Genomic DNA, 23,673 nt, shown 5'->3' with positions numbered 1-23,673 from the left:
ATATCATGTCATCTGCAAATGATTACAGCTTCACTTCCTCCTTTCCAATTAGGATTCCTTTTATTCTTTCTCCATGTCTAATTGCTGTGGCTAAGACTTCCAGTACTATGTTAAATTAGAGTGGTGGAAGTGGGCATCCCTGTCTTGTTCTTTTTTTTTTTTTTTTATCCTCACCCGAGGACATTGTTCCACTTTTTGTTCAGGTAGAGTGGGAGGGAGAGAGAGGAACAGAGAGAGAGAGAGAGAGAGAGAGAGAAACATCAATGTGAGAGGAACACATCGAGTGGCTGCCACCCGCACAACCGACCATGGCCGGGGACAAACTGCAACCGAGGTACATGCCCTTAGCGGGAACCGAACCCGGGTCTCTCAGGACCGCAGGCCGACACTCTAACCGCTGAGCCAAACCGGCCAGGGCCCCTGTCTTGTTCTTGATCTTAAGGGAAATGATTTTAGTTTTTTTCCCATTGAGCATTATGTAGACTGTAGGTTTTTTATATATGGCCTTTATTATGTTGAGGTATGATCCCTCTATTCCCAGATTGCCGAGTGTTTATATCAGAAATGGGTGCTGGATTTTGTTGAAAGCTTTTTCAGCATCTCTTGATAAGATCATGTGGTTTTTATCTTTCATTTTGTTTATGTGGTGTATCACATTTATTAATTGGTGAATATTGTACCATCCTTGCATCCTTGGGCTTAATCCCACCTGGTCATGATGAATAGTGTTTTTGGTGTATTGCTGTTTCTGATTTGCTAATACTTTGTTAAGGATTTTGGCATTTGTGTTTATCAGGGATATTGGCATGTAGTTTTCTTTCTTTGTAGTGTCCTTTCCTGATTTTGGAATTAGAATTATGCTGGCCTCATAAAATGAATTTGGAAGTCTTCTGTCTTCTTGGAATTTTTTGAATAGTTTGAGGAGAATGGGTGTTAGATCTTCTTTGAATGTGTGATAAAACTCTCTCTTGAAGCTGTCTGGGCCTTTTGTTTGTGGGGAGTTTCTTTATTACATCTTCAGGGTTTTTTTAGTTATTGGTCTGTTCAAGTTTTCTATCTCTTCCTGGTTCAGTTTTGGGAGACTGTGTGTTTCTAGGAATTTGTGCATTTCACCTAGATTGTCCAATTTGGCGTATTATTGTGTGTAATATGTTTTAATGATCCTTTGTATTTCTGTAGTGTCAGTTGTTACTTCCCCTCTTTCGTTTCCGATTTTGTTTATTTGGGTCCTCTCTTTTTGTTTCCTGGTGAGTTTGGCTAAGAGTTCATCAATCTTCTTTGTCTTTTCCAAGAAGCAGCTCTTTGTTTCATTGAGCATTGAAATAGATTTTTTAGTTTCTGTGTCTTTTTTTTTTTTGCTGTGACCTTTACTATTTCTTTCCCTCTAATTGTTCTGGGTTTTTCTTTTTGTTCATTTTCTAGTTCTTTAATTTGTAGGGTTAGAGTGTCAATTAGGAACTTTTCTTGTTTCTTGAGGTAGGCCTGTAGTGCTATGAACTGCCCTCTCATGACTGCTTTCACTGCGGCCCATAAATTTTTTGTTGTTGTGTGTTCCTTTTTATTTTTTTCCTGGAGGTTTTTAATATTTTCCTTGATCTTCTTGGTAACCCATTTGTTGTTTAATTAGATGCCATTTAGCCTCCATGTGTTTGAATGTTCTTGCATGTTTTTCCTATCATTGATTTCTAGTTTCATGCCATTGTGATCTGAGATGTTTGGTATGATTTTTATCTTTTTGAATTTATAGAGAATTACTTTGTGTCCTAACATATAGTCTATCTCCAAGAATGTCCTGTGTGTACTTAAGAAAAATGTATATTCTGAAGCTTTGGGGTGAAATGTTCTGTAAATATTTAAGTCCAACTGATCTAATTAGTCATTTAAGGATTCTGTGTCTTTGTTAATTTTTTGTCTAGAAGGTCTGTCCAGTTGTGTCCTTAAACTCACCCACTATGATTGTATTGCTATTGATCTCTCCCTTGGAGTTCTCCAGAAGTATTTAAATATATTTTGGTTCTCATGTATTTGGTGCATATATGTTTACCAGGTTTATATTCTCTTGTTGCATTGATACTTTTCATATTATGTAGTGACTTCTTTGTTTCTTATTGTGGTGCTTGTTTTGAAGTCTATCTTATCAGATATGAGTATTGCTACACCAGCTTTTTTTTTTTTTTCTATTTGCTTAGAAAAAATGTTTCCATCCCTTCACTTTCATCCTGTGTGAGAATTTTGTTGTGAAGTGGGTCTCTTTAGATGGCATATGTATGGGTCATGTTTCCTTATCCAATCAGGTACCCTATGTTTTTTGATTGGAGCATTTAAGCCATTTACATTTAGGGTTATTATTGATAGATACTTATTAGTTGCCTGTATTTCTCTCTCTTTCTCTATTTCTTCTCCTTCTTACAACAGTCCTTTTAGCATTTCTTGCAGTGCTGGTTTGGTGGTTTTAAATTCCTTTTGTCTGTGAAGCTCTTTATTTCATCTTCAATTTTGAATGATAGCCTTGCTGGATAGAGTAGTCTTGGATTCAGACCCTTGTCTTTCATTACTTTGCATACTTCATGCCACTTCCTTCTGACCTGCAGTGTTTTTATTGAGAAATCAGCTGACAGTCTAATGAGAGCTCCCTTGTAGGTAACTTTATGTCTCTTGTTTCCTTTAAGATTCTTTCCTTGTCTTTAATGTTTGCATTTTAATTATGATGTGTCTTGCTGTGGGTATTTTTGCATTCATCTTGCTTGAGACTGTCTGTGTTTCCTGGACTTGTGTGACTTTTTCCTTCACCGAATTAGGGAAGTTATTTTTCATTATTTCTTCAAACAGGTTCTCTATTCTTTTCTCTGATTCCTTTCCTCATATCCCTGTGATGTGAATGTTGTTGCATTTTATATTGTCCTAAACTTCCTTAAACTCCCCTCCTGCTTAATTGTCTCCCCATTTTCTGCTCTCTTTGGGTGTTTCTTTTCTTTTTTTTTCTGCCTTGTCTTATAACTCACTGATTCTATCTTCAGCTTCTTCTAATCTACTATGGAATTCTTTTAAAGTATTTTTCATATCAGCTTGTCATTCTTTATTTGTTCTTGATTTTTATTCATAGCTTCTAGTTCTTTTTTTTTTTTTTCAGCTCCTGTAGTTCCCAGTGGCTCTTTATAATTCCCACTAAGTTGCTTGTAGTTTTCACTAAATTGTTTGAGCACCCTTAAAATCATTGCTTCGAATTCTTTATCTGAAGATTTGCTTTCTTTCATTTCATATAGTTCCTTTTCCTGTGATTTCTCCTTTTCTTTCATTTGGGTGTTGTTTCTTTTTCTCACCATTTTAGCCGTCTGGCAGTTCTAGACCCAGTGAGTGATGTTGGGATGTGTAGGCAGATCAATGTTTATCAAATTAGGTTGCTGTGCCTGCCATATTGTTTTGGTGGGTGGTGCTTCTTGTCTGCTGTGGGTCCTGTAAGATTGATTACTGGTGGCTGGTATTGGTATGTCATGGTAGGTTCTGCTACAGTGCATGGTTTCAGCTGTTGTGCTACTGGCATGTGTGAGTCCCACTGTTGAGCTTCTTGGGTGCATGGGTCCCTGGCCAGTGTGTGGCTCCTGGGGCATGCAGGTCCCTCCTGTCTGTGTGCAGCTGCTGGACTGCATGGCTGCTGGGGCATGTGTCTCTTGCAGGTTTGTGGCTGTTGGGGCTCATGTGTCCCTCTCACACCTGCCTGTGTGTGGCTGATGGTTTGTGGGCCCCACTTATTGGTGTGTGGATGCCTGGTGGGGCTTAGCTCCTGATCAGCCTCTGCTGATGCCCCTGAGGATGTGTCTCAGCTGCCTATCTGTGCTGCTGCTGCCTGGGGATGGATGTCTTTTTCTGAGCCTCTGCTGCATTCCTATCAGGCTGCTGCTTTGGGGGATGGTGCTGAACTCTTGGCCGGTTGAGGCTTTTGCAGCATGCACATTGATAGTGCTGCTACTGTGTCCTGGTCAGCTTTGACCCAGCAGTGTCCACTGGTCTGGTTGTTCAAGGTGCACTGGTGGACTTAGGTTGCTCAGCCCTAGCCGCTCCTGCTGCCTCCTCCCAGAGAATACCAGGGATCTTTCAAAATGACAGAGCCTTCCAGCTGCACAGGAAGAAGAGCCCTGACAAGCTGCTTACTGCGGTAGGTGGCTGCTCCCTGTCCACAGCACAGGAACCCTCTGCCCCACGTTTCTGCACTGCTCGAGGTTGCTCCTCCATACTCACATCCACTCACACTCTCTCACACTTGCTCACACTCTCACACGCTCACCCTCGCTCTGGTCCTGCCTGCCACCATCTTTTGTCAGTCTTTGAATTCTTTATCTGACCAGTTGTTTGCTTCCATTTTATGTAGTTTGTTTTCTGGTGATTCCTCCTTTTCTTTCATTTGGGTGTTGTTTCTTTGTCTAATCATTTTTAGCAGTCTGGTGGTTCTAGGCCTGTTGAGGGATGTTGGGATGTATAGGCAGGTTGGTGTGCCTCCCAGACTCTTTTGGTGCATGTCTCATCTTGTCTACTGTGGGTCCTGGAGGATTGACAACTGGCAGCTGCTGTTGTTCTGTCATGGTAGGTGCTTTTGGGGTGCATGGGTCCTGCTGGTACTCTGTTGGGGTACATGGGTCCCGCTCATGCACTACTGGGGTGTTCTGCTGTGTGGTGGGGCTCAGCTCATGATCAGTCACTGCTGATGTTGCTGGGGGCAAGGGTCAGCTCCTGGTTTGCATGGCTACTGCTGCTGCTGTTTCCAGGAGGTGCTCTCAGCTCCCAGTCCTCTGCTGCTGTTGGGGGCTGAGGATGTTTGGTTCCTGGGACTTTGTTGCTTTTGGGGGAGGATCTCCACTCCAAATTCACTGCCTGTCTGAGCCTTGCTGCTGCTTTTGCTGGGGAACTGCTTCTTATCAGCCCCTGCTGATGCTGCTGGAGATGGGTCTCAGCTGCCAAACTGTGCTGCTGCTGTCTGGGGATGGATGTCTGCTCGCAAACCTCTACTGCTGGGATTGTATCTTGGCCTCAGTTGCTGTTGGGGATGGGGCTTCACTCCTGTACAGTCACTTCTGCTGTGGGGGAAGGTGCTGGGCTCTAATTAGTCTGCTTCTGTAGGGGATGGTGCTCAACTCCAAGCTGATTGAGGCTTCTACAGCACGCACCTTGATGGTGCTGCTACTGTGTACTGGTCCCCATTGACACAGTAAGGTCCACTGGTTTGATGGTGCAAGGTGCACTTGTGGACTTAGATTGCTTGGTCCCAACCGGTCCCCACTGCATCCTCTCAGAGAAGACCATGGATCTTCCAAAATGGCAGGGCCTTCAGGACATTACACGCAGGGAGTAATGTCCTGATGAGTCGTTTACCATTGTAGTGGGCTGCTCCCCATCCATAGCACAGGAACCCTCTGCCCCACGTTTCTGCACTGCTCGAGGTTGCTCATTCACACTCATGTCCAGTCACACTCTCTCACTTGCTCACACTCTCACACACTCACCCTTGCTCTGGTCCTGCCCACCACCATCCTTTTTCTCCAACTCATGTCTTTTTAGTTTAGTCTTTGAAAACATTGTTTTTATTAATTAATTAATTTATTTATTTGTTCATTTATTTTTATGTTTTTAATGTCACCTGAGGATAGTTTTTTCCCACTTATCTTCAGATAGAGTCGGAAGGAGGGGGCGGGGAGAGAGGGGGGAGAGAGAGAGAGAGGTGAGTGACACACTGACTTGTTGCCTCCTGCAGCATTACCCCAACCAGGGCCAGAGACCTAAAAGCAACCAAGGTAGGTGCCCTTGGCCGGAGTCAAAACCATGACTCCTTGGTCTTTTGGCCTACACTCTAACCACGGAGCAAAACCAGCCAGGGCTATTTATTTATTTTAAAACAATTTTTCTTTATTGATATTTAGAGAGAGGAAGAGAGATAGAAACATAAATGAGAGAAAACATCATTTGGCTGCATCCTGCATGCACTCCACTGGGGATCTGGCCCACAATTGGGCATATGTTCTGACTGGGAATCAAACTGGCGAGCTCTTGGTGCATGGGTCAATGCGTAGCCACTTAGCCACACCGGCTAGGCACACTGCTTTTTTTTTAAAGGCTGACTTTTATATTTCATGTCTTGTTTGCTCATCTACATGGTCCTTACTTTAGGGAAGAGAAAATGTATTATATGTTTTTGTTTATTTTTTATTAAAATATTTCAAGCATACAGAAAAGTACGGAGACCAATAGAACCACCACTTAGTTACATAATACCTTAACATTTTGTCATTATTTCAAAGCCTTAATAAAATATTAAGGTACAGCTCCTAGTGTATCCTTCCCCAATCACACTTCTTTCCCTTCTTTCTTGAGGTAACTACTATCCCAAATTTAGTGTTTATCATTGCAATGAATATCTTTATGCTTTTTCTACACATGTATACAAACATATAATGAGTATATAAACATATACATATATAATATTATCTTACATGCTTTTGAAATTTATTATGTAATATTTAACTTCTTCAATTTAGATTTTTGTTTAATGTCATGCTTTTCAGATTCTCCTGCTGTAGTATTTCCCATTATAAAAGAACAATAAAACAAAACATTACTTATTTCCACTTTGTATTCCTCTCAAACTACCACCTATTTTTCTCCTCTTTATTAAAGTACAAATCTCTGTAAGTGTTGTGTGTACTTCTTTCCTTTCATTCTCTCTTGAACCCACACTATTCAAACTTTTTCTCCATCATTCCAAAGAAACCACTCTTATCAAGGTGTCCAGTGACCTCTATGTTAACATACCGAGTTCTCATTCCTCAATTCTTCAGGATAGGGTTTCTTCAGTGTCACAGGTGGGAGTATCTGACAAACTGGATTATTCCTTTCTTCATACAATTAGCACTTACTTTTACATTCTAGGTTACTGTGTCTTTCTGGTCTCCTCTATGTCATGGACACTCCTTCTTACTTTTTCTTTTGCTGGATTTTTTTTTTTTGAAATAGATTGAACAGAAAAGTATAGAATGAAAGTGAACATTCCAGAGGAGAAAAACGGCGGTGGAGTGAATGGAAGCTACACAGATCATCTCCTAGGACCAAACTGGAATTACAACTAAAATAAGAAAAAAATCATTGGGAAAACCCAACTGAATGGCAGCTGGAGAGAATTGTTATAACAAGGGATGTAAAATGACCCTAAATTGAGACTGATAGGAGCTGCAGAGTCATGAGTGGGGTGGCTGGGTGCCCTCAGGCAGCAGCTGAGGGCTGTCTTAGCTGTGAGCAGTTCCCTCAGAGAATTCGGGGGTTAAAACCCCAAGCTGGTTCTCCAGCACAGAGTGATGGAACAGGGAAAAGCACCCATATAACACACAGCTGAGAAAATAACCAGAGCAGAGGTTTGTTCAGGCAGAGAGAGGCACAGGGAACACCGGCATTTCCGTGAAGGACCTGTGCACTAAGTCACAGCTATAGCCACTTACCTTGGGCTCCAGTAGAGTGAGGGTGGACTGTACTGGAACTGTGTAAAGAGAGCTGGGAAGGAGGCTATCAGTAGTTTTATGCTGAATCACTTCCTCATAAGGTAGTAGCCATCTTACTCAAAAAACCCTAGGGAGAAGCAATTGCCTCCCCCTCAGGAACCGTGAGACCATATGAAACATAACAACATCTTCATCACAGGAGTTTCAGAAGAAGAAAAAAATAAGCAAGAGTTAGAGAATATATTTGAAGAAACAGTGACAGAAAACTTCCTTAACTTGATGAAGGGAAAAGACATAAAAGTCCAAGATGTAGAGAGAGCCACAAGTAAGAAGAACCCAAAGAGGCCCATACCAAGACACATCATAATTAAAATGCCAAAAATTAAAGACAGAGAGAATCGTAAAGTCAGCAAGAAAGGCAACAGGTTACCTACAAAGGAACCCCCATAAGACCATCAGCTGACTTCTCAACAGAAACACTACAGGCCAGAACGAAATAGCATGAATTATTCAAGGTAGTGAAAAACAAGGATCTGAATCCAAAACTACTTTATCCAGGAAGGCTGTCATTCAAAATACAAGGTGAAATAAAGAGCTTCCCAGGCAATAAAAAGGTTAAGGGAATATATTAGCACCAAACCAGCACTGCATGAAATGTTAAAAAGACTGCTGTAATAAGCAGAATAAATAGGGAGAGAAACATAGCCATAATAAATAAAAATGGAAATAAATAAGTACATTCAATAATAACCTTAAATGTAAATAGATTAAATGCTCCATCAAAAGACAGAGTAGCTGAATGGATAAGAAAGCATGACTCATCTATATATTGTTTACAAGAGACCTATCTGACAACAGAAAACTCATATAGGTTGAAACTGAAGGGATGGAAAAAATTTTCCAAGCAAATGGAAAGGGAAAGAAAAAGCTGGAGTAGCAATACTCATATCTGATAAAATAGAATTCACAATGAAGACCATAACTAGAGACAAAGAAGGCCACTACATAATATTCAAAGGATCTATTCAATAGGAGTATATAACCTTGGTGAACATATATGCACCCAATATAGGAGCACCAAAATATATTTTAAATTTTCTGGAGGACTCAAAGGAGAAATCAACAGCAATAAAATTATAGCAACGGACTTCAACACCCCACTGACATCACTGGATAAATACCCTAGACAAAAAGTTAACAGGGAAACAGAGACTGTTAATGATACACTACATCCAAAAGATTTAACACATGTTTCCAGAGAATTACACCCCCAAACTGCAGAATTTAAATTCTTCTCAAGCACACATTATTAGAGACATTTTCAGAGACCACATGTTAGGGCAGAAACAGTCTCTGTAAGTTCAAGAAAATTGAAATCATATCAAACATCTTTTTAGATCACAATGACAAAACAACATTAATTACAATAAAAGCACTCAAAAATATTCAAACACATGGAGGCTAAATAGGATGTTATTAAACAATGAACGGGTTACCAAGGAGATCAAGGAACAAATAAAAAAACATTCTGGAAATCAACGAAAATGAACACACAACAACACAAAATCTACTGGACTCAGCACAAGCAGCCCTGAGAGGGAATTTCATAGCACTACAGGCTTTCTTCAAGAAACAATAAAAATTTCTAATTGATTATCTAACCCTACAACTTAAAGAACTAGAAAATAAACAAAGAGAAAAACCCTGAGCAAGTAGAAGGAAAGAAATAGTAAAGGTCAAAGCAGAAATAAACAACATAGAAACAAATAAAACAATGAGAAAGATCAATGAAACAAAGACCAGGTTCTTTGAAAAGATAAACCATTAGCCAGACTCACCAAGAAACAGAGGGATCAAATAAACAAAATCAGAAAGAAAGAGGAGAAATAACAACTAACTCCACAAAAATACAAAGGATTGTTAAAAAAATATTATGAACAATTATAGGCCAACAAATTGACAATCTAGGCAAAACGGACAAATTTCTAAAACCAGTCTCCCAAAACTGATGCAGGAACAGACAGAAAACTTGAACAGAACAATAACTAAGGAAATTCAAAATGTAATCAAGAAACTCCCAGCTAACAATACCCCAGGCCCAGATGGCTTCACAGGGGAGTTTTACAGAACATTTAAAGAAGAACTAAAACCTAATCTCAAACAACTGCAAAAAATTCAAGAAGAAGAAAGACTTCCAAACTCTTTTTATGAGGTCTGCATATTTCTAATTCCAAAACCAGATAAAGACACTGCAAAGAAAGAAAACTACAGGCCAGTATCCCTGATGAACATAGATGCCAAAATCCTGAACAAAACATTAGCAAATGGGATCCAGAATTACATAAAAAAATTATTCACTATGACCAAGTGAGATTCATCTCAGTGATGCAAAGCTGGTACATTTGCAAATCAATAAATGTGGTACAACACATAAACAAATTGAAAGATAAAAAACATATGATCATATTAATAGATGCAGAAAAAGCATTTGACAAAACCCAGCACCCATTTCTGATAAATACGCTCAGCAATATGGGAATAGAGTGATCATATCTCAACATAATAAAGGCCATATATGAAAAACCTACAGCCAACATCATACTCAGTGGGCAAAAACTTAAAGCATTTCCCTTAAAATGGGAACAAGACAGGGATGTGCACTTTCGCTAGTCATATTCAACGTAGTAGTGGAAGTCTTAGCCACAGTGATTAGACAAGTAGAGAAAATAAAAGGGATCCTAATTGGAAAGGAGGGAGTGAAACTGTAATTATTTGCAGATGACATGATATTGTACATATAAAACCCTAAAGACTCCATCAAAAACCTATTAGATTTAATAAATGAATTTGGCAAAGTAGCAGGATACAAAATTACCATCCAAAAATCAGTGACATTTTTATAAATCAGTAATGATCACTCAGAAAGAGAAATAAAAAGCAACAATCCCATATATCATTGCAACAACACAAAAAAATAAAATACCTAGTAATGAATTTAAGCCAGGAGGTAAAAACCTGTTCTCAGGAAACTACAAGACATTGAAAAAAAATACAGGAAGATATAAAAAAGTGGAAACATATCATGTTCACTGATAGGAAAAATCAACATTATTGCAATGTCCATACTACCCTAAGCAATCTACAGATTCAGTGCAATCCCTATCAAAGTACAAATGGCATATTTCACTGATATAGAACAAAAGTTTATATGGAAGCATAAAAGACCTCGAATAAGCACTGCAATTATGAAAATGAAGAACATAGTATGAGGGAACACAATACCAGCTATGAAGTTATACTACAGAGCCACCGAAATCAAAACAGCCTGGTACTGGCATAAGAACAGACATATAGATCAATGGAACAGAATAGAGAACCTAAATATCGACCCAAGACAGTGTATACAATTAATATTCAACAAAAGAGGCAAGAGCATAAAATAAAGACAGTCACTTTAATAAATGTTGACGGGAAAATTGGACAGCTATATGCAAAAAAAAAAAAAAGGAAAATAGACCACCAACTTACACCATACACAAGTGTAAACTCAAAATGGATAAAGGTCTTAAATGTAACCTTTGAAATAATAAAAATTCTAGAAGTGAATGTAGGCAGAAAAATGTCAGACATTCTATGTAGTATTTTTACTGATACATTGCCTAGTGCAGGAGAAACAAAGAAAAAAAATAATAAATGGGACTGCATCAAACCATAATGCTCCCGCACAGCAAAAAACCAAGCATTAAAATGAAAAGGGAATCCACTCACTGGGAGAACATATTTTCCAATGATACATGAGATAAGGCAATAATATCCAAAGTATATAGAGTCTTCATACAACTCAACAAAAGAAAACAAACAATTCAATTTAAAACTGGGCAGAGGACATAAAAAATGCTCAACATTTCTAATCTTCTGAGAGATGCAAATTAAAATTAACAAGCAATATCACCTCACAGCTGTCAGAATGGAAGATATCAACAAATCCTCAAACAAGTGCTGGCGAGGATGTGGAGAAAATGTACCCTTGTACTTTGCTTCTGGAATGCAGACTGGTGTAGACACTATAGAAAACAATATGGTGTTTCCTCAAAAAATTAAAAATGGAACTGCCATTTGACCCAGTGAACTCACTTCTTGGAATATACCCTAAGAAGCTTGAAACACCAATCAGGAAGAATATATGCACCCTATGTTCATAGCAGCGCTATTTACAATATCTGAGATCTGGAAACAGCCCAAGTTCCCATCAGTAGATGAGTGGATTAGAAAACTGGTACATAAACACAATCGAATGCTATGCAGCTGTGAGAACGATCTTTGACATGACATGAAGAGACCTGGAGAGTATTATGCTAAGCAAAATAAGCCAGTCAAAGAAAGACAAGTACCACATGATCTCACTTATTTGTGGAACATAACGAACAAATAAGCTGTGGACCAAAAGAGATATAGAATTATGGGAGTAATGAACAACTGACAAGCCTCCGAGGTATGGGGGTGTGAAAGGTGTGGCAAGAGATAAACCAATTAACTTATATGTATATATGCACAACCAGTCTACATGAACACTATGCTTGAGAAGGCAGGAGGAGGGTGGATCGGGAAGGAGAGGCGTTAATGTTGAAAAAAGGGAGATATCTATAATACTTTCAACAATAAAAAAAAGAAAGCATTCCCCTTAAATCCAAATTCCCTGTCACTAATAATGGATATAAAGAGACTGTGTGTGTATGTGTGTGTGTGTGTGTGTGTGTGTGTGATATGTGAAAGCAATGCTTCATTTTAAATTGTATTTATTTTTATTAATGGTTTGTATTTTCTATGTGCTCTTTATATTACTTGCTCAGCTTTACAACAGTGTTTTATTGTTCATTGATTAATTATCTGTGTGTAAGTTAAAATCATTAGCTTTCTGTTTTCTGTCATATATATGGTGACTGTTTTTTATTCTGGTTTATCAAATGCCATTTGATTTTGGTATTTTTGAAGTATAGTGTTCTAAATGTTTTTTTTTTTTATAATCAGACAACAGCTTTATTATTGTTTCTAGATTTTGAATGCTGCTTAATTCTTCACTGCATGATTATAAATAATTTCACTTCCATTTTTTGGGGTACTATTTAAGTTTTATTTTTTACCTGTAAATCTTTGATCCTTCTGAAATTTATATAGGTTATTCTTATATATTCTTATGTGAAGTGGTACACAATCAATTTATTTTTCTAAATGGCTACTCAGTTTTTCCCCAATTATTTTTAATCATCTCCTTTTCCCTTGTTTGAAGGCCACCTTTACCATAGAGTACTTCCCTGATGTATTTGAGTTCTCTGTAAATTCTTGAAATAATTTATTTTTGTTTTACTTTTCAAACTGCTGAAGTGTGGTTCTCCCTATCCATATTGACTCTTTAAAAAAGGTCATCACTGACTTTGTAGCTATTATTAAATCAATTAGCTTTATCTTCCTTGGTCTGGGCAGAGCTTTAAACAGTTGAATCCCCTCCAACCATTTTTCTTCTGCACCACACAATTCTTTTATCTCACAATTCTCTCAGTTTTCCTCCTACCTATTCTCTCTCTTTTCTTTGCTAGCTCTTCCTGTTTCTTGTCAACAATGTTTTTTGGAATCTTACCTTTCACATGGCAAAACACTCCTGAGTAATATTCCCCAATCTGATCACTTCAGCTTTTACTTAAGTTGCTAAATATTCCTATATTTTTGTTTTTAGTTCCAATCTAAATCTAGGTCTATATGTCCAGTTTTCTATTAGTTACTACATGGTTTGTCCTAGGATACTTCAATACATCTATACCAAATAATTGTTCTTGCTTTCAATATTTTTCTTTCTTCTCTGAACATCACCTCACTTGATATCATCACTAATGCCCCCAGTTACTTAAATTGATTTTGTCTTTGATATTTCCTTTTCCCCTTGATATCTGTCTGTGGTCTTCAGTTATATGTCTCAGTTCTCCCTAGCTATCCCTATAGCTCTTGTCCATGCCCCCTTTTCATGCCTTGCCTATGGAAATAGTTTCTAAACTTGTCTGGTCTCCATACTTCTCTCTCTCTCTCTCTCTCTCTCTCTCTCTCTCTTTCTCTCACTCTCTCTTTCCCCCTCCCTCCCTCCCTCCCTCCCTCCCTCCCTCCCTCCTTCCCCCACATGCTAGAGATGTTTTTTGGCCGCTTAATTATTTAAATCGTGATAGGATTATAAGCATAAAATAGGATTATGAAATAAATACAAATGCTCTGTTGTCATTTGATTTGTTTCATTTTTAGAATTACGAAGACTCAAGAATTAGAGTGCTTTATTCCCTCTACTTCTTTCACTTTTGTCCCTAATTTAAGGGGCAGAAAGAGGGCAAGGAACAATGAAGAAAACACTTTTTTCTCTAGCTTAATTATTTTGTCTTCACATAGTTTTACAACAAACATAATAATATGAACAAACTAAATTGCATCTTCCCAATGCAATAGATAATTTTAAATTAAAACATTTTAATGTTGACATTATTGGAGACTTCTCCCATTTCCCCCTCTTTGACCAACTCCACCTTCCTCCATCACCTCCTTCCTTTGTCTTCACCACACTATTGTCCATGTCCATGGGCCACCTAAGCTTGAGAAAGAAGTGTTTCCTTCATTATTCCTTGCCCTCTTTCTGCCCCTTAAATTAGGGACAAAAGCGAAAGAAGTAAAGGGAATAAAGCACTCTATTTCGTGGGTCTTCATAATTCTAAAAATGAAACAAATCAAATGACAAATATATATATATATATATATATATATATATATATATATATATATTTCAGCTAATCCCTTCAACTTCTTTTAAAACACATTTTTTCCCTTTATTGATTTTAGAGAGAGAGGAATGGAGAGGGGGACATAGAAACATCGATGAGAGAGAACATTGATTGGCCTCCTCCTGCATGCCCCCTTCTTGGGACCTGGACCACAACCCAGGCATGTGCCCTGACCAGGAATTGAACCGGTGACCTCTTGGTGCATGGGTTGACACTCAACCACTGACCCACACCAGCTGGGTAATCCATTCAACTTCTTTATCCAGTCTCCCCTCCTCCCACCCCTGTGGCTCCTGCTAGTGTGTTCCACGTATCCATGTTTCTAGTTCCATTATGCTCATCAGTTTATTTTGTTCATTAGATTCCATGTATTAGTGAGATCATATATTTGTCTTTCTCTGGCTGACTTATTTAGCTTAGCATAATATTCTCCAGGTCCATCCATGCTGTCACAAAGGGTAAGAATTCCTTATTTTTTCATAGCCATGTAGTATTCCATTATGTATATATACTACAGTTATTTTATCCACTTACCTGCTGATGGGCACCTGAACTGTTTCAAGACCTTGGCTATTGTAAATAGCACTGCTGTGAACATAGGAATGCATATCTTCTTTCTGATTGGTGTTTCAGGCTTCTTAGGATATATTACCAGAAGTGGGATTGCTGGGTCAAAAGGCAGTTCAATTTTCAACTTTTTGAGGTAACACCATAGTGTTTTCCATAGTGGCTGCACCAGTCTGCATTCCCACCAGAAGTGTACTAGAGTCCCCTTTTCTCCACACCATCGCCAACACTTGTTGTTTGATGATTTGTTGATGGCGGCTATTCTGACAAATGTGAGGTGATGTCTCATTGTTGTTTTAATTTGAATCTCTCTGATGATTAGTGATGTTGAGCATTTCTTCACATGTCTCTTAGCTATTTGTATGTCCTGTTTGGAGACGTGTGTATTTAGTTCCACTGCCTATTTCTTAATTGGGTTCTTTGTCTTCCTTTTGTTGACTTGTATGAGCACTCTCTATATATTGGAAATTAACCCCTTATCTGATATATCATTGGAAATTATGCTCTCCCATACAGTGGGTTGACTTTCCACTTTAAGATTGTATCTTTTGCTGTGCAGAAGCTTTTGAGTTTGATGCAGTCCCATGTGTTCATTTTCGCCTTTGTTTCTGTTGCCTTAGGGGATGTATCAGTGAAAATTCTGCTGCGTATGATGTCTGAAATTTTGTTGCCTACAGTTTCTTCTAGGATTTGTATGGATTCATGAGTCACATTTAAGTATTTTATTCATTTTGAGTTTATTATTGTGTATGGTGTACATTGATGGTCTAGTTTAAATTTTTGCATGTAGCTGCCCAATTTTCCCAACACCATTTATTACAGAGGCTGTCTTTACTCCACTGCATGTTTTTGCCACCTTTGTCAAATATTAATTGAGCATATTGCCTTGGGTCCATTTCTGGGTTCTCTGTTCTGTTCCACTGGTCTATATCAATATGGTGTTAACTGAAAAAATTAAAAATTGAACTTCCATTTGACCCAGTTATCCCACTTCTAGGAATATACCCTAAGAAGCCTGAAACACCAATCAGAAAGAATATATGTACCCCCATGTTTGTAGCAGCACTATTTACAATAGCTAAGATCTGGAAACAGCCCAAATGTCCATAAGTAGATGAATGGATAAAAAAGCTGTGGTACATATACACAATGGAGTACTACACAGCTGTAAGAAAGAAAGATCTCTTATCCTTTGAGACGACTTGGAGGGACCTGGAAAGTGTCATCCTAAGCAAAACAAGCCAAACCGAGAAAGACAAGTATCATATGATCTCACTTATTTGTGGAATATAATTAACATAACAGTCTGAGGAATGGGGTAGTCCCAGAGACGTGGAAGTGGGGTACAGACCGTCAGTACCCAGAAGAGGGGGTGGTGGGGGAGAGATAAACCACAGAACTTGTATGCATGTACACATGCACAATGGACATGGACAAAAAAGCTCGGGACAGGGCGGGGAGGGAGGGAGAGAGGGGAATCAGTGGGGGGAAAAGAGAAACATCTGTAACAAAAATAAATTAATTAATTGAATTAAAAAAATATATACTCTACATCTCCGAACATAAAGCATTAGCATTACTAAAAACCAGTATATTGAAGTTCAGTTTACTACAAATTTACATGCTCATTGCCCATAAAAAAATCAATAGGCACAACCAAAATGAAAATTCAGTGCAGATCAGGAAAACAATACTTATTCCTACTACCTATGTCTTTGGATTTTAAAATATTATACCTTTCTAGCCTTGATTTTGACCAACCACTTCTACAATTATGAGCCCTGCTTATGGGCTTCTCAGGACTTTAGTCCCCCTGGTAAAATGGAAGTTAGCCTGTCTGTATCTGCTTGGTGAATGTTTGCCTCAACTCTTCACTTTAACCTCTCTGGTCTAACCAAACTTCACACACACCCCTCAGTTCTTCCGACTAACCCAACTTCTGTATACTTGGTTGTTTTTCCATGGGTAATTGTGAGCTAATGATTTACATTAAATTTGGTCAATACTACTTAATGATTAAGTATGGAATTTTGTAGATATTTTGACTATCGTAGATTAACTTTCATAATTTCCTTAATTTTCTAAATTAGCATATGGATACCAGGTACATGGACATATATTTTGCATTTCTATCATAAAATATATAAAATACTACAAAGGTAGCATAATTTGAAAATTCTAGTATTGATTTTCATTGTAAATATTAACTTATTTTCCTCCTGAACAGGTACTTATCCAACTTGTGGAGGTGATGGATCATCTGCATCTAGGGGAATCAGTTGCTGCAGTGCTCCGTAACAGGTATATTTATGGAAACAGTCTACCTTATAAGTTACATAATGTCTGTCTTGCTTATTTATATACCTAACATAGTTGCTACTCAATAAATATTTGTTGAATATCTGGCATGAAATAAAAGCATTTGCTATATGAATGCAAAAAGAATGATTGACCACAAAAGGGGATGAAAAGCATGTTAGTGATCATGTGTTCTGAGCTAACGAAAAAAATGACAAATAATTAGAAGTCATAATTAGTATAAATTGTGAATACATGAAATTCAGTCAATGAAGCTATTGATTGGAATTTTAATTTTAAGACATATCAATAAATAAATACAGGTATCCATTGCTTAAGAATAGATGTCTCAACAAGTATCTTTGTAATTGAAAAAATGCCGGCAGAGTGAATGGAGCTACACAGACCATGTCCCAGGACCAAACTGGATTTATAACAAAAATAAAGACAAATCGTCAGGAAGGAGCAACCGAAAGGCAGCCTGGAGGACCACATAACCAGGGACACTGACTCAATCCTGATAGGCTTGCGAGGACATGAGAGAGGGCCTGGAGCCCACGGTCCACAGCGGACTGGGCTGGGACCAGCAAACTCCGCTGGGACCAGGGGACTCAGCTGGAAGCTACTGCCGCCTCAGCTGCGACCACAGCTAAGTCCTGCGAACTCGGCTGACTGCTACGCTCTCGGCTGGTGCCGCAGACTCGGCCGCCCTTAGTTGGGAGCAGAGCCATTGGGTTAAAAGTCCCAGGCGGCTCCATGATGCAGAGTCTGGACAGAGGCTAAATTGGCAGCAGCCACTCACCTTGGGCTCCGGCAGAGGGAAGGCATACTGGACTGGAACTGTGTGGGGCACTCGGGTTTTGGAGGGTGCTCAGAGCTTTTGCTGAGTGCAGCCACGCAGAACTGTGGTCATTTTACTTCTTCCCATGTCCCTGGGGAGAGGCAGCGGCACCTACTTCGGAGATTAAACTCCTCTTGGCGGACATTGAAATGCTAATTGAGGCCCATTAACAACCAGCATCTGCCCCACCCTTGGGAAATCCACTTACACTGAGCACCTGAGGGAGTTTTTCAGGCAACTCAGAAACCAAGGTTCTTCAGGTGACCTCTATTAATAGCCTCCAGGCAAAAAGAAGCTAGAGGAAAGTTAAGACTTGACAGTGGTGTTTAAAGTGGGTTCTCCCTGCCTCATCCAAACCCAGAAGAGGGACCCACAAACAGCAGAACACCAACACCCACAGGGAACATTTGGCAGACTCCACAGCCCACTGTGATAGCCAAAATGCTGAAACACAGAAACAAAAGCCAAATGAAAGAACAAGAGACCTCTACCAAAGATGAGGTAAATGAGGTGGAGTTAAGCAAGTTAACAGAACTAGAATTCAGAGCCATGATCTTGAGGAAGCTCAACAGCATGTATAAGGACATGAGCAGCATGAGAAAAGACATAGAAATGTTGAAAATCAACCAGTTGGAAATTAAAAACGACATATCAGAAATGAAAAACACATTGGAAGGTATAAAAAGCAGAGTAGAGGAAGCTGAGGACCGGATCAGTGAATTAGAAGACAGGGTAGAAAAAATCAACCAATCAGAAAACGAAAAGGAAAAAACTGATTAATAAACAGGAAGACAGCTTAAGAGAACTGTGGGAAAACTGGAAACGTAATAATATTCGCATCATAGGAGTCCCCGAAGAAGAACAAAATGAGCAAGGGATAGAGAATATATTCAAAGAAATAGTGACAGAAAACTTTCCTAATTTGGTGAGGGAAGAAGGCATTCAAGTTTAAGAAGCACAGAGAGCCCGAAGTAAGAAGAACCCAAACAGGCCCACACCAAGACACATAGTAATCCAACTGCCAAAAATTAAGACAAAGAGAGAATCCTGAAAGCAGCAAGAGATAAGCAACAGGTTATCTACAAAGGAAACCCTATAAGGCTCTCAGCTGACTTCTCACAAGAAACACTACAGGCCAGAAGGGAATGGCATGAAGTAATCAAGGTCATGAAAAACAAGGATCTGAATCATAGACTACTCTACCCAGCAGAGCTATCATTCAAAATGGAAGGTCAAATAAAGAGCTTCCCAGACAAAAAAAAAATAGGCTAAGGGAATACATTAGCATCAAACCAGCACTGCAAGAAATGTTAAAAGGACTTCTGTAATTAGCAGGAGAAATGGGAAGAAAAATAGAACCACACTAAACATAAATGGCAATAAATAAGTACATATCAATTGTCATCTTAAATGTAAATGGATTAAATGCTCCCATAAAAAGACACAGAATAGGTGATTGGATAAGAAAGCATGACTCATCTATATGTTGTTTACAAGAGACCCACCTCACAACAGAAGACTCACATAGATTGAAAGTGAAGGGATGGAACAAAATCTTTCAAGCAAACAGAAAGGAAAAAAAAGCTGGGGTACCAATAAAATAGCCTTCAAAATGAAGGCCATACTAGAGACAAAGAAGGCCACTACCTAATATTGAAAGGATCTATCCAACAGGAAGATATAACCTTGATAAGAATAAATGTAAACAATATAGGAGCACCAAAATATATTAAAAATCTTCAGGAGGACTTCAAAGGAGAAATCGATAGCAGTACAATCATAACAACGGACTTCAACACCCAGCTGACATTACTGGATAGATTCTCTAGACAAAAAATTAGCAAGGAAACAGAGACTCAAAATGAAGCACTAGACCAAATGAATTTAATAGATATCTACAGAGAATAACACCCCAAAACTCCAGAATTCATATTTTTCTCAAGTGCATATGGGACATTCTCGAAGATAGACCACATGTTAGGGCACAAACTAAGTCTCTACAAGTTCAAGAAGACTGAAATCATATCAAGCATCTCCTCAGACCACAATGGCATGAAACTAGAAATCAATTGCAAGAAGAACATGCAAAGTCATTTGAACACATGGAAGCTAAATGGCATGTTATTAAACAATGAATGGGTCACCGAGGAGATCAAGGAAGAAATCAAAAACTTTATGTAAACCAATGGAAATGAAGACACAACAACACAAAATCTATGTGATGCAGCGAAAGCAGTTCTGAGAGGGAAGTTCATAGCACTACAGGCCTACCTCAAAAAACAAGAAAAATCTCTAATAGACATTTAACCTCACAACTTAAAGAACTAGAGAGCAAACAAAAAGAAAACCCCAGAGCAAGTAGAAGGAAGGAAATAGTAAAGATTGGAGCAGAAATAAACGACATAGAGACCAAAAATCAATTCAAAGGATCAATAAAACAAAGAGCTGGGTTTTCGAAAAGATAAACAAGATTGATGGACCCTTAGCTAGACTCACCAAGAAACAAAGAGAACCCAAATACACAAAATCAGAAATGAAGGAGGAGAAATAATAACTTACACAACAGAAATACAAAAGATCCTTAACAACTACTATAAACAATTATATGACAACAAATTCGACAATCTAAGCGAAATGGACAAATTTCTAGAAACACATAGTCTCCCAAAACTGTACCAGGAAGAGATAGAAAACTTGAACAGACCACTATCAACAGAAGAAATTGAAGATGTAATCAAGACTCTCCCAGCAAACAAAAGCCTAGGCCCGGATGGCTTCACGGGGGAGTTTTACCGAACATTCAAAGAAGAACTAATACCCATTCTCCTCAAACTATTTCTAAAAATCCAAGAAGAAGGAAGACTTCCAAACTCGTATTATGAAGCCAGCATGATTCTAATTCCAAAACCATGAAAAGACACTACAAAGAAAGAAACCTTCAGGCCAATATCCCTGATGAACATAGACGCCAAAATCCTGAACAAAATACTAGCAAATCGAATCCAGCAATATACCAAAAAAAAATATCCACTATGACCAAGTGGGATTCATCCCAGGGATGCAAGGCTGGTACAATATTCGCAAATCAATAAACGTGATACACCACATAAATAAAATGAGGAATAAAAACCACATGATCGTATCAATAGATTCTGAAAAAGCCTTTGACAAAATCCAGCATCCATTTCTGATAAAAACGCTTAGCAATGTGGAAATAGAGGGATCATATCTAGACATAACAAAGGCCATATATGAAAGACCTACAGCCAACATCATACTCAATGGGCAAAAAGTAAAAGCATTTACCTTAAGAAGAGCAACAAGGCAAGGATGCCCACTTTCCCCACTCTTATTTAACATAGTACAGGAAGTCTTAGCCACAGCAATCAGACAGGAAGAAAAAATAAAAGGGATCCAAATTGGAAAGGAGGAAGTGAAATTGTCATTATTTGCAGATGACATGTTACTATACATAGAAAACCCCAAAGTCTTCATCAAAAGTATATTAGACTTAATAAATGAATTTGGCAAAGTCTCAGGATACAAAATGAACGTCAAGAAATCGATGGCATTCTTATACACCAAGGATGAACTCACAGAAAGAGAAACTAAAAAAACAATCCCATTTACTATTGTGGCAAAGAAATTAAGATACCTAGGAATACATTTAACCAAAGAAATAAAGGACCTATTCGCAGAAAACTACAGGTCATTGAAAAAAGAAATAGAGAAAGATATAAAAAAGTGGAAGCACATACCCTGTTCATTGATTGGGAGAATTAACATTATTAAAATGTCCATATTACCCAAAGAAATCTATCAATTCAATGCAATCCGCATCAAAATATCAACGGCATACCTTACAGAATTAGAACCAGTACTTCAAAAGTTCGTATGGAACCACAAAAGACCTTGAATAGCCTCAGCAATCTTGAAAAGGAAGAACAAAGTCAGAGGGATCACATTACCAGATTTCAGGTTACACTACAAAACCACCGTAATTAAAACAGCTTGGTACTGGCACAAGAACAGGCATATAGACCAGTGGAACAGAACAGAGAACCCAGAAATAGACCCAAGGCAATATGCTCAATTAATATTTGACAAAGGTGGCAAGAGCATACAGTGGAGTAAGGACAGCCTCTTTAATAAATGGTGCTGGGAAAATTGGACAGCTACATGCAGGAAAATGACACTAGACCATCAACTTACACCCTACACAAGAATAAACTCTAAATGGATAAAAGACTTAAATGTGACTCATGAATCCATAAAAATCTTAGAAGAAACTGTAGGCAACAAAATATCATACATCATATGCAGCAGAATTTTCACTGATACATCCCCTAAGGCAACAGAAACAAAGGAGAAAATGAACACATGGGACTACATCAAACTCAAAAGCTTCTGCACAGCGAAAGATACAATCATCAAAATGGAAAGGCTACCCACTGTATGGGAGAGCATAATTGCCAATGATATATCAGATAAGGGGTTAATTTCCAATATATAGAGACTGCTCATGCAACTCCACAAAAGGAAGACAAAGAATCCAATTAAAAAATGGGCAGAGGAAATAAATACACACCTCTCCAAACAGGACATACAAATGGCTAAGAGACATATGAAGAAATGCTCATCATCACTAATCATCACAGAGATGCAAATTAAAACAACAATGAGGTATCACCTCACACCTGTCAGTATGGCCGCCATCAACAAATCATCAAACAGCAAGTGTTGGCGAGGGTGTGGAGAAAAGGGGACACTACTACACTTCTGGTGGTAATGCAGACTGGTGCATCCACTATGGAAAACAATATGGTGTTACCTCAAAAAATTAAAAATTGAACTTCCATTTGACCCAGTGATCCCACTTCTCGGTATATACCCTAAGAATCCTGAAACCCCAATCAGAAAGAATATATGTTGTCCCATGTTTGTAGGAACACTATTTACAATAGCTTAGATCTGGAAACAGCCCAGTGCCCATCAGTAGACGAATGGATCAAAAAGCTGTGGTACATATACACAATGGAGTACTACACAGCTGTAAGAAAGAAAGATCTCTTGTCCTTTGAGACTACATTGAGGGACCTGGAGAGTATCATCCTGAGTGAGGCAAGCCAAACAGAGAAGGACAAGTATCATATGATCTCACTTATTTGTTGAATATAATGAACATAACAGTGTGAGGAATGGGGTAGTCCCAGAGACGTGCAGGTGGGGTACAGACTGACAATCCCCCGAAGAGGGGATGGTGGGGGAGAGATAAACCACAGAACTTATATGCATGTATTCATGAGCAGTGGACATGGACAACAAACTGGGGCCAGGGTGGGGAGGGAGCGGGAGGGGGGAATCAGTGGGGGGAAAAGGAGAAACATCTGTAACAAACATTAATTAATAGAAAAGAAAAAATTGAAATGGTAGGACAGAGTCAAGCTCATGACTGAAGTGTTTATAGCATGCTTGAGTTTGTTTTTATTATTTATATTGAGTTATTATTAAATACAGTAAAATAAACATTTAAATATACATTTTGATAAATTTTTATACATGCTTGCATCCTGGTACCTAACCACAACGCAGTTCAAGATATAAAACAATTCCATCTTACCAGAGAATTCCCTTTTACCTATTTCCAGTCCAAATTCCCTGCATTCCTACTAAGGGA

The 23,673-nt window shown here is 38.5% G+C and overlaps 1 protein-coding gene across 3 annotated transcripts in view; it reads left to right on the top strand.

Annotated features, from left to right (window-relative positions):
• KLHL13 (kelch like family member 13) overlaps nt 1-23,673 on the top strand; it is a 308,520-nt gene that overhangs the window by 97,378 nt on the left and 187,469 nt on the right. The window contains exons 1-2 of one of the 3 annotated variants that reach the window (XM_036270591.1): nt 4,060-4,153; nt 17,085-17,158. The exons of 1 other annotated variant lie outside the window; for it this stretch is intronic. In XM_036270591.1, the coding sequence (XP_036126484.1) occupies nt 17,109-17,158 (50 nt within the window). In that variant the 5' untranslated portion in view covers nt 4,060-4,153; nt 17,085-17,108. Of the gene's footprint in view, nt 1-4,059; nt 4,154-17,084; nt 17,159-23,673 lie in introns of those variants that run through there. One more of the 3 variants, XM_036270593.1, reaches the window with a different exon arrangement.

The sequence above is a fragment of the Molossus molossus genome, unplaced genomic scaffold, assembly GCF_014108415.1.
Source record: "Molossus molossus isolate mMolMol1 unplaced genomic scaffold, mMolMol1.p scaffold_m16_p_2, whole genome shotgun sequence".
Taxonomy (NCBI): domain Eukaryota; kingdom Metazoa; phylum Chordata; class Mammalia; order Chiroptera; family Molossidae; genus Molossus; species Molossus molossus.
The sequence above is the reverse complement of the archived record's forward strand: the minus strand, read 5'-3'. Positions and strand labels throughout refer to the sequence as shown.